Here is an 18,280-nt window from a genome sequence, read left to right on the forward strand (position 1 = left end):
TGAGAAAAGGATAAAGCTCAGGTCTCTGGTACCAATATCCGGTGTTAAAACTCACTGGATACTCACTGTGCCACTGGAAATATTGGAAACGTCAGTCTTGAGACAATAAAGGGGCAGGAGAGATGGTGATAAAAATACCTTGACTCCTCTGCAGTTAACAGGGCTGAAGCTCAGTCTTGGTAAACTGCACATTTGGTTATTTACTAGTGGGCACAAGCCTATCCAAGTTGTTTTTTAACCCACCTACTCTCTAATCTTTGTTTCTTACCATTAGGATGAGATTCCTCTCTTTTCTTTGGAGAGATCTTTATGTAATCTCCCCCCGCAAATACATGAGGGTGAATGTGTTTCATGTGGTGTGAATCAAAAGCAAAAACCTTGAGTGCTGCAAAAGAAGAAAAATACTGTAAAAAACACAGCTCCATTACGGTCTACCATAATTTACCGTTGGGTTAATAAATGTGCTATTGGACTGCATAATTACCGTGAATTTTAAGAATATATCATTGTGTCAAATATTTCAAGAAAAATACTATTAATATAGCATGTTTGCTTAAACCTCTATGTTTTGTTGTTTTCACGCATACATTTTGCTCTCATACTTTTTACGCTTTCCATGAAAAATATAGTCTTTTATTTACCTTGCATTAAATTAGGCTCTGGAAAGAATAATGTAGGTTACTTTAGGAAGAGCTATTGCTTTATTAAAAATGCATTTCTGAAAGGCACCACAAATCACAATTATAAAAAGCAAAGCATAAAATTCTCTACTGAATAGAAACATTTGATAAAAGCCAATTTTTGAAAAGTATATATTTTATAGTTATCTATCCATGCTACCAAATGCACATTGCACTATGAAATAATGATGTGTCTTGTCAAAAAGCAAACAAACAAGCATCACCCCTCAGGACAAAAACTACATTAGAGGACATTGAGCTCTTTACTTGGTTCATTATAGTGCTGAGTTTCAATCACCCAGGAAGGGAACAAAAAAAAAGTCAATCAGGCCGTTTTTTAAAAACAAAACAAAACAACAAACATATCTAAAACTTGACTGATGGAGGAATATCACTAAGCTAGACCATCTGCATTGCTTATAGCACAGCACACAGAAATAATATGAGCTATTCAATAGACCAGCTGTCAGAAAATATTTGTCAGGACGTAAGAAATAGTTTTCTGTGGCTGGAGTTTTGAAAAGTTTGCAGTTCAAGAGCTTGCATCATAAAAAGCAGTGTCAAGAGAGGGCTAAATTTGTAGGTCTTGTCCCAAAATAGATGTGTGGGGCACATACGAGCCCTGTGGAAAATGTACTGAAGATGAAAAACAATAACAAAAATTTTTAGTGTTTGGGGCCAATTTGGAAAAGAGCTCATACAGTTCCCCATTTAGAACAAGAGCAAGCCAAAACACCGTTGACCTTTCAACATGGAAATTCCTCCCCATTCTCTTTATCAGCCTTTTTTGTCACCTTGGTCTGATTGATGTCTACACTGCCTCCAGAGGCTGCACCTGAATCCTCTCTTCTCGACCTCCATGACCTGAGTTCTTCAGCCACGAAAGCCTCTGCTTTCAGCCAGGGTGGTGGAGGAACAGGGGCTTGACAGCCAGCTTCTGGCATCGCTCTGGATCTGCTGCAGACTCAGAGGTGCTCTGCACTGATATAAATCTGCTTCTACAGAGTTTATGTCATGGAAAAAATCCCTCCCTATTTTTTCATCACTCTTGCTAATTGAAATTCAGAAAGGTGAGGGAAGAACAGGTGGTTTAACCTGCCTCGGAACCAAAGAAGTAATATTTCTCACCAAGTCATCTTATAGAATGGCAAACCAGTAAGAAGCACTGAAGGACTCTAATGAATCTAAAATAAGAAACTAGGTCACATACGGCTTAGATACATTCAGAAAAACAAAAGTGAAAAAGTGGCCATTGCCAAAGGAATCAGGATTTTCTAAAGCAGCTGGTATTAACCTTACCCTGCTCCCACTGAAGGAATGGTAAAACTATTATTACCATAGGAAACACCAGCACACAGGGAGAAGGTAGGAGAGTAAAATGGTGCAACTGAGACTGAGCAATTATTTTCTCAAATTCCTTTTAAAATGAGAAAAGCCACACAAGATTTGATTCACTAGGTACAATCCTTATTCCAAGTTCATTTACCATACCGTCACTGAACCAAAAAGAGTATAAAATCTGTATAGAACAAATCCAAATTTCATTCCACTGGTGTTTTTTACGCATACAAGATGCATGGGATAATTTTGTGCATGTAAGATGAATCCAGATTCACTGTGACAGTGTGACTATAACAAGAGATTGAAAGAGAATCTGAAAGGACAACTTCCCACAGCCTCTCAAGTTTTTTTTCTGGGATCTGGGCTCAAATGTTCAATCTTTGAAAATTATGATACCTACACTGAAAGTCAGGTGTTAGTTATGAAACTCATACAAATTAACACCTGTGTGTTTCACATAACACCATTTCTAATCTTCATAATTGTGCTGCAAAACTTCTCAGTGCAATCCACATCTAAAGTATACCTTGGGTTAATTTTCTTTATTTTACCTATGTCACTTGCATTAACATCTAGCTGTGTTGTCTTTTTGAAGTTCTGTGACATCAGAAGCGTCGCTTGTTCTGCAGTATGCAGCAGCTTCGTCAGGCTCCGTCTTTGGTTATCTACAGGAAGAGCTTCCCAGACTGTAATTTTGTCTTTTTGTAAAAAATTGTTCACAGTGTTAACCAAAACCTGTAAAAAAAAAAGAATATTTTTAAGAGGAAGAGTCATACGCTATTTGTAAAATAAGAAAAAACCCCACAACTTTGAGGCTTGATCCACTCACGTTAATGGTTGTATTACGAAGTGCTTCATTGTCAGAAGCAGAGTAATGCATGGTATTCAGCGATGAATAAGATAGTGCTTCAACATATGAAATCACATCTACAGGTAAAAGTGGTCCCAAAGTATTTTTATTAATTTCTTGCAGCATCTCCAGGGGTGTTTTTAAATGACTAATCTGAAAAATACAAGAACTCGCATCTTAATGAAAGTCACATTTCTTCAAGTGAAAGTAAACCCAATGCAAATGACTGATTTCTGTGAATTAACACACTGGGTTTGAAGATGCTTGTGCATAAAAACAGGCAGTGTTTAAATCCACAGGTTGAACTATAAAGTAATGGTGTTACACATGTCTGGTATAACCCTAACAAACAACTATAATTAAAAAAAAATGTAATGTGGTAGCATGAATTTTTTTTTTAACTACTGCAGCTCAGTTTTATTTATCCTAATGCTCCAAAATGAACTAGTAAATGATCTGGAAAAATAATTACGTATCCGTGATATGGTTACTCTGCTGATGCTTTCCTGCTAGATTTTAGCTGAAGAGGTGGGAGCAGACGGGTAGTATTTGTATATTTTGTGGTTGTTTTTTTTCAAAAGCAGATTATAAAGTGTGCAGTTTAGTCAAACTGTACTGCCTATTTCATCTTCACTGCTTCAGTTTATGAACTGCTAAATGCACTTACAGAAAACAATTAGTTTAAGAAGTAATAAGCTAGAGAGGGTGACATGAAGACTAGGATTGCAAGTTTCAGTCTCATGGATGAATAAGAAAAGAATTCTTACTTCATGATACTGAAATCTAATGAAATTTTATCTATCAACACCCTCCCCCTCCCCCGCCCCAACACCTGATTTTGTAAGAGCCGTAGTCTCTGCTGCTGAACAGCTTTTATGGGGCTTGCTTTGTCTTTCACTGCAGCTGAATAGAACTAGAACACAGGCTAAAAACTAGGCTAAAATCTGACACACTGTTAATTACATAAAATTGCGGTATTTGACTTATTACTTTGACTTAAGCTTAGTCTGACTATGTATTTTTTTAAAAAATCTCACTCTAAGATTCTGCTGTGGCACTTACCATGTCTTGGCACGTAAATGTGGTAAGCATGTACTATATTAATACAATCTGTTACACTGCAGGCTAACACAGAAAGCATGTTAATACAATATATATCTTACACTAGGTTAATAAAAGCCTTTAAATTAATATATTTCTGAATCTTGTAGCTTTGGCAAACTGCTTAATATAACGTACAAAGATATACAATTGGTTTCAATTTATTTATGCTTATGTTTCATTTACCCTTTCAAATCAGACAATACTATAGCTGTAGACTAATGAATAGTGAATCCATTAATATTTTTTCAATTTGCTTTAGGAATATCTGCTTCTGGTGAAAAAAAAATCTTGAGTCCAGAATCTTTGAGTCTGTAAATTCTGTACCACTTTACATTCTATGCTTTGAGGATTAAATATAGTAGCATACCAGGATGTTATTACTCCATTTTCTATTTTGTTACTTGTTGACATTACTTTTGTAAGCTATCTTGCTGCCTTTGACTCTGAACAAACAAATAATAGCACATCAGTAAATGCAGCAGTGTGTTACTTCAGAAATTAGAGAAACAGCTGAGTGATTACCACACTTCTGAATTTTTCATGCATCATGACTCCCTTTGCTGGAAACAGAACACACAGATTCCCAGCAAGTTATTATCATGACTTGAACATACAACCCAGTTCAAATAATTTGAAATTATCAAAAACACTTCTGTAAACATGCTTAAGTTCAATTGTATGCTTCAAGCATTTGTTAAAAGATCCTTAAGAACTATTATAATTGAAATAACAGCTTCAAACAGGAACAATTAAAGGATTTGGAAGTTAATCTATAAACCAATGCTACTTACTCCAGCTAAAGTTCTATTAATATGTTCAGTTATACAGTCTTTGTGTAACTCACACTTGGCCTTCGGATTTTCTGCAGAAATTAAAAAGAAACTAATTATATATTGCAGTTTGATCAATATTCAATATATACTCATTGTAAGAGCTGTTGTCTAAGTAATTCCCCAAACCACCAGCATTCTAGAATTCTGAATTTATGCACATAAGATGCAGCACTCCATTCTTAAATTTCAACTACTAAAACTTTATCTTGTCCAAAGTTACAGCACTGGATTGGACTCTGAGCTTTTGTTTTACACAGGGAGAGAGTTTGGCTCCTTTCCTTGGGACTTCCACAGGTGAAGTTGAGACAGATCAAATTTACGGCGAGGAGTGCAGGTCTGACAACTATGAGGAGGTAAGCATTATTTTAAATGGATTTCATCACACTGTTTAGCAAAAGTACATTTACAAAATTGTTCTATTCTCAGGAAATGTAGATGCTGCTGCCTTGCCTCTTTTTCAGGTCTCACTGATTAATCTAACTGAAGATAAAGAGGCACTGGTGGGCTTCTCAGAAGATGTAGCTCTATAATAACACATAAACCTTTATAATATCATGTACCTTGGCAGGAAGTGCCATCATTTGGCTTAAACTGCAATTTTCCTGTGGATGGTTGATAACCTTCCTTACAGGAGCAGTTAAACCCTCCATCCACGTTTTCACATTTTGCATGATCTCCACAGGCAACAGTTCCTTCGTTGCTGCACTCATCTACATCTGCAAATATCGTGAGAAATTGAATTCTTTATTAAGTATTTACAGACGGACACCTTGCTGCTTTGTTGATAATAGACTTGCACACTGTAAGCAGTTTCGTAACAAAATTTCATGGAATAAAAAAAGCAAAAACTAAAAAGGTAAACTTAATGGCAAAACACCTGCCAATTATAATACTTAGGGTTTAGAAGGATAAATCATAACTGATCATGTTTTTATACCACCACTTTTATTGCTGTAGAATACACGTTTTAAAACCATGAGTGTAAATATTAATTCTATCATAACAAAATGCTCAGCATGATCCAAATCATCTGAAATCCATTTTCCAGAGATTAGACTAAATAGATTTTCTCAGCCTTATGATTCAGTTAGAAAAGAGGAAGAAAACTGCAGCCTTTTCTTTTAAGTCACGGCTTTAAAAGGATGCTACAGAAGATCACTCTATCCATCTCGTTAATCTAAGATTTAAGCTCTGTACCCTTTAAAGCACTTGGCATGTCTTTTTTTTTTAATCCACATTTAAATTACTTTTGCCTAAAATGGCTTTTGTCCTTCTAAATAATTTGCCATTAGGTAGTCAGGTTCAGTAACTGGGTGGGGCACAGTCCAAGAGTAAAACCGATTAATTCCGGTAAGGGAATCCATGAATTGATCAATTTTGGAGAGCTAGGTACTAACTCTCTGGCTGGAGTAGGGATTGTTTTGCATTATTTGGTTGGCTGAGGATAAAGATCAAATAACTCAACAGAGAAAGTAAACTGGGAACAACACCAAAAAATTCTGAAGGATGAAGTAATGGACTGTGAAATGCTGTGCTGGAAAGAAGAAAAGAGTGAAGAGCTTTGGGACAGGTATATCTGACAAAAAGAGTTGAAAAATGAAGAGGTGACACATAAGAAGATTTAAAGGAACAGCCTGAGAGGAGAAGAGGCTGAGAACTGAACTGAAGGACAGTAAAGGTAGGGAGGTGAACAGATGAACCGGAGAGGAAGACAACCTGAGTTAAGAAGTGGCATGACACTGAACTGGGGAAAGAAACTGGTGAAAAAGGAGAACTGATTAACCAATAAGTGGAGGATAATAGCTACCTGAATTGATAGGAGGCCTTCCTGCAGCCAGATTGGTGTTAAGAGTAGACAGACACAAAGCAGGTATAGGGGGCTGGAAATGCACTATTAGCAAATAGGAAGTAATTTTGCACTCTTATTTTCATACAAGATTGTCGGTGATTTTCAAAAAAGGGTAGAACAACGATGAGCAGTAATGTATGTGAAATAAGGTTGCTAGAGAAACGGAAATTGTGGAAGAATGGGAAAATATACTGCATCTCTGTGGATATATCTAGGGAATACAGAAAGATGTCTGAAGGATACCTGGGGGCTATCTGCCTATTTGGACTGCATTTCTGGTAACTTCGTACAACACTCTACTAATGCCAAGAGAGCATCCATAAATAATCAGATGAATGTTTAGGTTTGGTTGTGGTTTGTTTTTGGTTCTTGGTTTTGTTTTTCTTTTTTAAATCACGGGGCAACTGTAAAATGCATTTAAACTTTTAATGGAGTATCCCAAGAGTTTCTGCATCCACACGTTTCTGCTGTGTAGTGCTTAATTCCCAGCTCCTTTTCTTCTGCTCATAATCCCAGAGGTCTTCCTGAGGTTCAAGGAGACGGTTGAGGTCCCACCTCACTTTCACATCCCTGTTTTCCTCACTGAACAGTGGCTCTGATTTGCACCTGAGATGCTGTGTTTTAAGCCTGAGGTTCAGAAGCTCCCAATGAAAAGCCATTTAGACTCCTGCTCAGCACAGGTAGGAAGGAGAGGGTGGGGCTGAAGAGCATTTTCCCTCCCCAGCGCAACCACCTCTGCTCTTCAGGGAGAGCTGCCAAGGAGGCCGTGTGTTTGAATGGGTTGGTGCAAGCAGTGAAGTTCAAAGTATGAGGTTAAATTACAATTATCTGCACTAGGGCAATGGGTTTTTTTCTATATTTAATGCCCCAAACTACAAATGTTTGCCTTTAATGAACTGAGTCTTGCATTAGCCATATTTGTATGTTTTTTGTGACCTCAGTATTCATAGTTATAGAGCTAACCATGTATGAATCTGGCAAAAGTGAAGAAAAGGGAGAAAAAAGTGTGATAAAGTGCTACACACAGGCTATGTCATAATTAAATGCAGTCATTTAAAGACATACGGCTAAATTTCTTACTCTCGGCATTTAAATAACCTCCCACATCAGTAAATTATAAAGCTCTTTTTGAAAGAAGTGGGTGCCTGTCAGTGCCCTGTTGTGTGACTCTGAGTCAAAGACAGGCAAACTTTGAATGAATTGAAACAGCAAGGGTGAAAACCATGACAATACCGGTTTGTATAACAAGAACACACATCAGCCTTATACCAAAGATGTCTTTGGCCTTGTCAGCTACACAGAGAAGGACATGTACATCTTAACAAGATATTCAGCATGTAATGCAGTGCTAAAACACCAGCAAATGACAAGCTTTGCTAAAACTTACAATGACTTATAAAAGAATAAATAAATATTTGAATACTTTCCAGACTACCATTGCTAAGTATCAGGTTTCCATGTGATTTACTGATGCAAATATTTCAAAACTATTATGATATTTTGCTCTTCGTGAACCTTTAGTTTGGTGAATCATTTATTTGTCATTATTTGGCAGTCACACAAATAACCCTTCCTTTTGTAATTATGTCAAATATTAAGTGCAATGGAGATTTTAATGAGAAGACAGGATTATCCAAAACAACAGCAGAAACTCAAGAACTAAGGCACATCTCTGGCAACGGGATAGCTATTTAAAGTCTGATAGAGACACCCTGTTGAGTATATGCAAATAGACTTTCTGCAGTGGAGTTGTCCATATGGAATGAATCCATATCACGCCTATCTAATTTACTGTTTCCTGAAGAAAAATAAAATCTCCTGGATGACAAAATTAAAAGGCAATATGCCTGATATTGCAAAGTACTAATCAGCTTCGTATCCCTTTAAATCAATGAGATTGTCAGGGGCAGCCAACAATTTGTGACAGTTGCAAAAAAGCTGCTTTTAAGTCCCTGCTTTGAAATACTGTGTGCAGTAGCTGTAGGTTTTTGTTTCTTTACATTTTGTAGTTATGCCTTTTTAACCGAGTATGCAATTGTTGGACCACACACGGACAACAGCTTGTCAGTGCTTTCAGCAGTCCAATTTTACTGGAGCTTTGGGGTGAGGATCTCAAACCGTCCTCCTTGATCTACTATGGAAGTGGGTCTGGTCTGCCAAGGCTTGTGTGAGCAGCCTTCACAGACAACATTCCTGAGCAAAGGTTGAAGAACAGCAGCTTTTTAAACAGAAGAGCATTTACCATAGCTCTGCAAAAAGCCCTGGCCTTTTAGTAAATATTCAAAACAAATCCTCAAGCTGAACTTTGAAGCTTTTATAATAGCTCCGATCAGAAAAATAATATCACCAACACCACTTAGTCTAGTGAGAAAATAGATTTATAACGTTTTATTTTATTTCTGTGCTTTGTCACTCCTCATTTACGGCAGCAGGCAAGGAAATTCCAATTAAATTAAAAGTACTGAGAACAGTTATTATGTTCAGTCTTGCCAATTACTGGATTGTACCTACATCGCTTTGATTCTTCACCAGTCAGTCAAGACAGCTTGATGTCTACATTATACCTTCTGCTTATTAGTAGCTTGCAAGTGATTGAAAAGTCCAATTGCAAAGGACTAGATGTTCCCTCCCCATGTCTCCATACTGCGGAAGGCAGCAGCAGCACACAAAGTAGAAATGAAAAAGCCTTCGAATGGCACAGGTAAAAGAAAAGTTAGCAATGTGGCATAATGCCATATCCCATCCACTGTACAACTCCCCTGCCACAGAAAAGGATGTGATGGAGAAAAGGTGCCTTCTCAGTGCTCTCAGAAATACCTGAAGAAAACTAATAGCCTGTTCCTTGAAAAGGCAGAGAGGCACAGGGGTCACTTTCATTTTACAGATGGCCATTTTCATGTTTTTACTCTGTTGACTGGGGTGAAAAAAGTAGGTTTATATTTCACCTTTTTATCTGCAGCTGGACATTCAATAAAATGTGAAGTCTAAGGAAAAAGCATGACTTTTACACAATAAATAGATTTTAATAGCTCATATTCAGGACAGCAGAAAAATACCATCTTCTGAAATATCACATCTCTAAATCCCTCTCCTTTTCTCCTCCATTTCCTTTCTCCTTCTCTTTTTCTCCCTCTCCCTTCCTACCCTCCAGCTCCTCCTCTATCTGCATGTTTCATTGTCATCTCTTCATCAATTCTTCCTGATAACAGGGATGAAATACTGCTGACCCTCAACTCAAAACTCAATATTCTAGTTGGATTAAAGGTGAACTGACATTTCCCAAAGCTGTTGTCCCAAGTTTTCTTTTGATCTGCTACCTTGAGAGTTACAATCACTTTGTATTCAGAAGTTTGGTATAGTATCCAAAGAGAGGAGGAACACACATGCATATGCACAAGAGCTTTGAAATGGACTCCCCCACACAGGGATGTATCACACTTGCACCACTGGAAACTCCAGATACGTTTGATGGCATAACGGCCTACTCTCCAAAATTCATATACTGTATTTTTAAAGTTACTGCCATATATGTTATATACATATATTAAAAAGAAAACTTAAGACTTTGCAGAATCTGAAAATATTTTGTGGCCCTATAAACTTGGGTAGGGTGAATACTTGGCGGATCTGTCCTCCAGTTTGTACTGGGTAACTTGCACTCTATTTATAATGACAGCTCTGGTGTTTGCTTCAGCTGTGCGTAGTACCCCCTGAATACACTTATGTCAGCTGCTTGTGTGCAAGTCATCTCTACTACCTGTAGCAGCAGATCCAGTGGGTACAAAATATCCTATTATGGTTTCCCTGACAGATAAAGTAGAAAATTAATTGTGGATCAAAAGGTTGTCTTTAGGACTTACTGCTTGGTGAAGTAATTGGTACACTTGTTTAATGAGAAAAGGTGCCCACAGGTAATTCTTTATTTCAGTGTAAGTTTTGGAAGCTCTCAGCTCCTCCCATATGGATTTGCAAAAAGGAGACGAAAAGTGGTAAACTAACCCCCAGTAGAGGATAAAAAAAGATCAGTCTGCCCAGCAAAGAAAAGAGGGCAGAAAAAAGAAATTAGCAAGCTAATGGTAAAAAGCTAAAGTGACACAAGAAGAGTCAGAGAAATAACTTTGAAGACAAAACTTCTGAAGCTGAGGAAATGTCGTAATATAAAAATCAAAGCCTGGACCAGAAACTGCGAGAATATTTACAGCTCAATGTGCTAACAGTCTCGGTCCCAGCTAATTTAAGAACAATTCATAGCGCCTGGATAAAGCAGAGCTCTTTTAGATGGATGTGAGCAATGGGCAAGAAATGTTGATTAGATCACTTTCTGGCTTAATATGCAGCCATTCTGCTGATATCAAGAGCAGTAAGAAGAGAGGTTGTCAGCACTCACAAGCTCACAGGAGACATATCTAGAATGAGACACCGTCAGCATAAAGGTGTAAAGGGCAATAGATTTATTTCTCATTTTCCCTGAGGACTGTTGCAACATACAGAGAAAATTACCAGGGGTTTGAAAAAAGAGAAATAGTTACAGTCCTTCCATTCAAAGGAAATTCTAAAGGATTGCATAGTTGTTCAGAAATAACATTTTTCCAGAGAACTTTTCCTCCCCTGTAATCTTGAACATGTTCCATCCAACTGCTACAGATACAGAGGCTGATGGATGGCACAGGAGGTAGGATAACTACTGATCTTGCTCATTGCTTTTGATCACACTTGAAAAATTACCAAAAATACTAAGGATATTTGGAGCATAGTAGATCAAATATATAGGGAATTTTGTTGGTCCTGAGTGGCCTGAATACAGAATAGTTTGTCACTCTGCTTTGTTTTAAGAGGATGATCGCCTTTCTCACAGATCAGAGAAACAGGGCATAACTGAGTGGATCGGGGATTTCTGTGTTACCTTAACTATATGTTCATCACCTAAAACAGTGGCACATGGATTAAAAATGTTGTGAGCAGAGTCAAGATTGAAGTGTTACTGAAAACAATGGCAGCTGCTGTGTTATCAGTGAGGAGTGTGGGTCTGAATTGGAATATTAAGTCTGTACCAGTCAAGGTTGTGGGAATTTTATATCCAGACACCAAACTTCACAAATCTGAAAGCATTTTACCAGATTTCTATAATTAACAGAAGCAATAAGAGAAGAGTGACAATGTAAAGCTAGCTGGCAGACATTAATAACTTACCCACACAGGAGGTTCCATCATTAGGTACAAAAGTTTGTTGACCATTGCTGGATCTGAAACCAGGCACACACATGCAGAAGTAACTTCCCACCGTGTTTGTGCAATTGGCATGCTCTCCACAAGGCTGAGTAGCATTTTCACATTCATTATCATCTGTCAAGACATAAATTATGGAGAAATATATTTACATTTGCCGATTGAAGACAACAGTAAAGTAAAAGCTTAATTTGGCCTCCGGTATTTTATTTATGTAAGTTTTGAATGCTGAGCTGGCACTCTCAGTGTTTGTCTATATAGTTTTCCTATTGCCAAGGATGTAATCAGGTGTTCAGCAGCACTCTTCTGCCCTCATCCTGTGTGAGTCAACAAATGAGAAAACCAGTGGGATACTGAAGTGAATGGTTTAATTGGATATTCGCTTGGAATAAAAGATTGAGACAAGTATGTGTTCTGCCATGGTTGTACTTGATAACATTTTTTGCTACCCAAAATTCTACAGCTAGAGAGTCAGCCCAAAGATGCATCTGGTAATTTAGAATTGTAGAAAACAAAGCTCAAAAGGATACTAAGAAATTACCCTTTTCATTCCCTAACACCAAAGCAGGATAAATATCACTAAACTGACAGGTTTTTTTTTCTGGCCTATTTTGAAGACCTTCTGAGGTATTTCTCAGCAGTCCCAGACAACAAACTTACAAAGTTTGCCCTACTGACTGACCTGAGCCTTCAAGTACATTGTTTTTTCTTAGTTGTCCCAAAGATCTTAACAAACAGATGAGCAAGATTCATGGCTTGATCTTTACCTCTTAGCAATTGCTGTGGAAGTCATCAGCTTTGTACCTGCAAAATTACATGATCTCTTTTACAGGGCTAATCCCATGCCTCTGATAGTACATGAAAAAGGAACTATACACAAGTTTTAAGACTACTTCCTCTCTGCAGAGCCTCTGCATGTGCTATCATTGTGAGCACGGGGATCCAGCTAGCTTGATCAAAGGTCAAATAAAATCATAAACTCATGCTTTGAACTGTATAGTTGATTTTCTGCAACAACTCAATAAAACTGTTTCCTCACCAGAATCTTCCAAGGTCCCTGTTGTCTATTAAATAATTTTCAGACCAAACTTGAGAAAAATTTCAAAAGCTTCCTTATCCAGACACTCTACTTAGGAAACTCAGAGCAACACTCACAACGCTGATAATACCATCTTTCCAAATAGCTCATTTCTCCCAAAGCACCCCAAAACTCTAAAACAGACAAATCAACCAAACTCTCACAAAGCAGATGACACTCTGAGTGGAGTTCTCTATTTTCTACATCGTGAGAAAGGAAAAGAGTTAAAGGCTTCCTAAAGTCTACTGGGATTTTTTTCCTGTTCTCAAGCAAAAGGTACTCATAACATGATGAATGACAGGAAAAAAATTCTAACAGGGAGAGAAATAACAATTTATTGCAGAAGAGGAACGATTAAGGAGCATGACAGGGAGAAGAAATATGATTTCAGAAAAGACGCCCAGGGATGAGTTTCAGAAAGGTGCTTCTGCTTCCTGATGGTCAGTGTTCTCATAACGTGTTTACAGAGATAGGGTACAGATAAGTAAAGTGTCATGTAAGCTAGGGAAGTGGCGAGATTAAAGTACACCAAGAACTGTAAAGCACTGCAGGAATACATTTCTGCAATATAACTTAGTCACAACCCCTAGAATAGTGTTGGAAAAGGACATTTTTGAGATTTGAAATCTGTCATAATTTTGAATGTTACTCAGTTGACTCAGAGATGCAAATATCATTTCACAACTGCAGCTTTCCTCGGGGGAGTTTGGGTCAACAGGATCAAATGGATTATTCTCATTATAACTAAAATTTAATGTAATTTAATGAGGAATCCAAGTATAAAAACACTTTGCCAACACATGCCAACGATATTTATTCTACAGCTTTGGTATTGATGAGAATACAGTAGAGAAGGTCTATGATTTGGATGTTACTTAAAGAATGCCAAAGTAAACCCAAATTATTCTAAGAGAAATTATGATAGGGAGGAAAAATGTAATGTTAAACCAAGTTCAAAAGCTAAGCACGAGAATATGAAAAATCCAGTTTGGCACATGGCATTGTGGAGACCGGAGACCAGAGACCAGAACGTTTTACAAATCCTAGTAGTAAGGTCTACTTGTTTGAATATAATTTCTGTGTGTCTCTGTGTTTGGCTTTTTTGCAATCCCAGTTTGCTCCCAGTTTGCACCCTGGCATGTGACAAAAAGAAGTAGACTACTTTATATTAGCTGCCAAGTAAACTTGGTCTCGGGAAAGTATTATAGATCCTAGAAAACCGTATGTGTTGACTTTGGAAAGCTCACAGGATAGCAGTCATGGAAGATGAGAAGTAGGACACTGATTACTGCAGGATTTCATTCAAAGTAGAGGAATAACAGAGATGATGAGAGAAAAGCTACAGGCTACATTCAAGAACATTTCTTTTGGATTTATTTTCTAGGAGCTCAACTATAGTCCTCAAAATCCAGCACTAGTACCTTTTCCAGGGGGCCCGAAAAATTTATAAGCAATATTAAAATGACTCAGGCAGTGATTATCAATAAATTCTTTACAATTATGCCTAATTAACTCAACTAGATTATTGTTGCATTTCCTCAATATTTAGGATGTCTGCAAGGGGTTTAATGGTGACTATATTGCCTTAGAAGGCTTGCCTATTGAGAGAACCTTTTTGATAATTTGAGAAAGCTTTAGAACATTGAAGAATAGTGGTAACTTACATTGCAAACCCAGAAATGGATATTTTAAAGAGTTAAATGCATAAGGAGCTTTCTTTTTGCTACTCCCATGGTCTAATGTAATACTGAGCAGACCATGATGGGGGATAATTTACTGGACCACATCCTGCTTCCATTGAAATTAATGGCATAAAAGTCATTGACGTGAGTAGGCTCACGTGCTTGCTATGGAAAACTACTGGGTTAATGAGAAAGGCAAGTGAGGAACAAGTTTTCAAGAAAAAAGGAGTTTCATATACAGTTTGACTAGATGTGTTTAAATAATCTGCCTAATTTCACACAAAATATTTTACAAGATCAACAATGATGGCAAAAATATCTTCTAGCTCTCTGTATAAACAATTTGAATTTTTTCTACAGACAGCTTTTCAACGTGAAGCCCAGGGGCTTAAAGTAATTTTCCAAATTATACACGATTTATAATATTATTGGATTTGTGATTTAAAGGACATAAGAAAAAAAAACAACAGGATTTATAAATGGAAAATATTTTGTGGTCTTTTTTTTCCTAAGAAATTTTTCGGTCTATACAGAGAGGATACTTTGAATGACAGCAAGTATATAATCCACCGGCTTTGTTGCTACCTATATTTAATTATGTCATGTGCATTCATTGCTGGCACAGACCCATCAAACACTGCAGACAGTATTTCAGGAATGCACATTCCTTTAAAGATTTTTTCTTTTTTTCCTGGTAACTGATGAAAAATTGGGATACCTTTAGAAACAAGATTGGCCAAATTACAAGGTTAATTATTATGGCTAAATGGTAATACTTCATTCAAGCCTGATACACAAGATGTTTGCTGAATAGCTGAACTGTCTTGAGAAATGGTTTTTTTGGGGGGACAGCAGGTTGCTGTCTGTGGGTTTTTTTGGTTTTGTTTTTTACATAGCAGTTCTATGCTATTTGGATCACTCTAAAATCACAATGTGAGGAAGGTTATAAATATTTTCCTAGGAAAATTGTGTTAAATAACTCAAAGATGAGTGGATACAGGAATGTTATACACCTGAATGTTATACACCTGAATGTTATACAGGAATGTTATGCACCTGAATATTAGAATACTGGCTTACATGATAAAGGTGTAAAATAAAACTGATTCTCCATTTTCACCTTAAAAATGCAGCTACTATGTATTTTACTGTACATAAATGTAATTATAGTTAGAGGGAATCAGCTCCTGGCTGCATGTAATAATTTCTGTACTCGTCTCTTGAAAATGTATAAGGATCTTCAAAAGCAAAAAAACCTGAAACGCTGATATACCCCTTTCAAACTCAATTTGAATTGGGGATGGTAATTCTGTATTAAAGCTGCATGTGTTCATTAACAGGAGAACACCATTGGTTTAGGATTGAGTAGCCCCACTCAGAAGTTTGAGCATCGATGGAAGTCTACCCCTGTCACAGAGGGCTACAAATTGGACCCAGTGTTTGAAAAAAATCACTCTTTTAGATCAGGTAACATTATTCATTGTTAAGTAAAATGTGTCGATTTTGTTTAGCATTTATATAATACATTTTCATATAAAGAGCATTCAACTCTCTTAGAAATTTTAAAACATATGGAATACAAAAAGGAAGAATGATTTGTGGATTTTAGGGCCATGATGCAGCTGGAAGATAGAGGAATCTGAGAAGATTTTAGGAAAAAAGGATAGAAGAAATTTCTTCTATTGTATTCCACATACTTTCTAAAGTGCAAGTTTTACCCTGTCATATATCCTGTTTTAATAATGGGTGATTATAAAATTGTCACCTACAATAGGAAAATGCTAGGGCAAATACAGCTACAAAATGACATAATTTGTTATTATTGTGACAAGCAAGAAAAAATGCTTTGAATTATCAATTTCAGATATAAGATTTTTGTAATACTGTTTACATATTTTACATGAAAAGTGTCATAAGGGAAAGTCTTACGGCAACACTGAACGCATCTCTGTGATTGACTTTTTGATGATGTGATGACATATAATATGAAGAGTTATTTTTGGGGTGAAATTTGTTGTATTGACTCACAATCATGAAGAAGGTTGTTTTCTTTTTTCCTTCTTGTTTCTCCCTTCACTTCAAGTAAAAAACAATATTGAAATCACCCAAGTTAAACAGAGTGATTCGTGCCAACTCAGTCCTCACCAATCCATGCAAACTAAGGTTTTTGTAGAAGTGAAACTTTGTATTATAGAATATATTTTGGGCTCTCTGGCATTGGTCTGATGTCAGTCAGGCTGATGGCCTTTATTAATTGCTAAGTAACTTGACTGGAAAACTAGCAGTGTTGGACTTCAGTCACTGGTAATAGCCAGCTGGAGAACTCTTGTGGTGGGATGGCTGAAGGAGCTTGCTGCCTGGGATCCCACCACATGGAAAGCCTGCCCTGGAGCTGCAAGGCCTGTGACTTCAACCCTTCACTTCCATGCTCCTGGCTCTTCTGCAGAAGAGCTGGAATTCCCAGTGTCTTGGATTAAAATCTGCCACTTAGGCCTATATCTCCCAAGGCTTTCTTCTGGACCCTTGCTAGAGACAGAGCACTTAAAGCTCTTCTACCTCTGCTTCTTTGGCAGGGGCCACGGTCCTGGCTCCCACACAGAGTAACCTGTGCTGCAGCCAGGGTGCTTTGTGGGGTCTGACCTGGATACCCAGCCAAGCTAGCCAGAGAGGCAATAGGCTTCCCAGGGCAGCAGAAATCTGGCTGTTGCAGTCAAACTGTTTTGACACCTTGACATTCCAGAGAGGGATTTTAATAAATTAAGAACTCATGACCAGAGCTTGAGCTTCATAACCTGACTTCTTTCGAAGTCATGCCCCAGCAAGCATAGGAACGATGGTGCGATTTTCATAAGTTTAATGAACACTTGATGTTCATTAAACACTTGTTGATCAGTCTTGTTGATCAACACTTGTTGATCAGTCTGAATGATCACATATGCGGTTCAAGGTTTGGGGGGGCAGGGGGCAGGGTGTGGGGTGGGTTCTACAGGGTTGGCTTCTGTGAGAAACTGCTAGAAGTTTCCCCTATGTCTGACAGAGCCAAAGCCAGCTGGCTTCAAGGTGGACCCACTGCTGGCCAAAGCCGAGCCCATCAGCGACGGTGGTAGCACCTCTGGGATAACATAGTTAAGAAGGGGGAAAGTTCCTGTGCGCACAGCAATTGCAGCTGGAGAGAGGAGTGAGAATGTGTGAGAGGAACAGCTCTGCAGACACCAAGGTCAGTGAAGAATGAGGGGGAAGGAGGTGCTCCAGGTGCCGGAGCAGAGATTCCCCTGCAGCCCATGGTGAAGACCATGGTGAGGCAGGCTGTCCCCCTGCACCCCATGGAGGTCCATGGTGGAGCAGATGTCCACGTGCAGTCTGTGGAGGACCCCATGCTGGAGCAGGTGGGTGCCCAAAAGAGGCTGTGACCCTGTGGGAAGCCCATGCTGGAGCAGGCTCCTGGCAGGACCTGTGGCCCCATGGAGAGATGAACCCACTCTGGGACAGGTTTGCTGGCAGGACTTGTGACCCTGCGGGGCACCCACAGTGGAGCAGTCGGTTCCTGAAGGGCTGTGCCCTGGGGAAGGGACCCACGCCAGAGCAGTTCAGGAAGAACTGTAGCCTGTGTGGAGGACCCACATTGAAGAAGTTGGTG

The 18,280-nt window shown here is 38.2% G+C and overlaps 1 protein-coding gene across 3 annotated transcripts in view; it reads right to left on the minus strand.

The window, feature by feature from the left end:
• Positions 1–18,280, minus strand: part of ADGRL4 (adhesion G protein-coupled receptor L4) — a 79,746-nt gene that overhangs the window by 24,971 nt on the left and 36,495 nt on the right. For all 3 annotated transcript variants that reach the window (XM_075097990.1, XM_075097989.1, XM_075097991.1), the window contains 6 exons: positions 11,848–12,000; positions 5,369–5,524; positions 4,767–4,837; positions 2,851–3,024; positions 2,573–2,756; positions 269–385 (listed from right to left, as the gene is read on the minus strand). In XM_075097990.1, the coding sequence (XP_074954091.1) occupies positions 269–385; positions 2,573–2,756; positions 2,851–3,024; positions 4,767–4,837; positions 5,369–5,524; positions 11,848–12,000 (855 nt within the window). The remainder of the gene's footprint in view (positions 1–268; positions 386–2,572; positions 2,757–2,850; positions 3,025–4,766; positions 4,838–5,368; positions 5,525–11,847; positions 12,001–18,280) is intronic.

The sequence above is a fragment of the Phalacrocorax aristotelis genome, chromosome 6 (genome assembly GCF_949628215.1).
Source record: "Phalacrocorax aristotelis chromosome 6, bGulAri2.1, whole genome shotgun sequence".
Taxonomy (NCBI): Eukaryota; Metazoa; Chordata; class Aves; order Suliformes; family Phalacrocoracidae; genus Phalacrocorax; species Phalacrocorax aristotelis.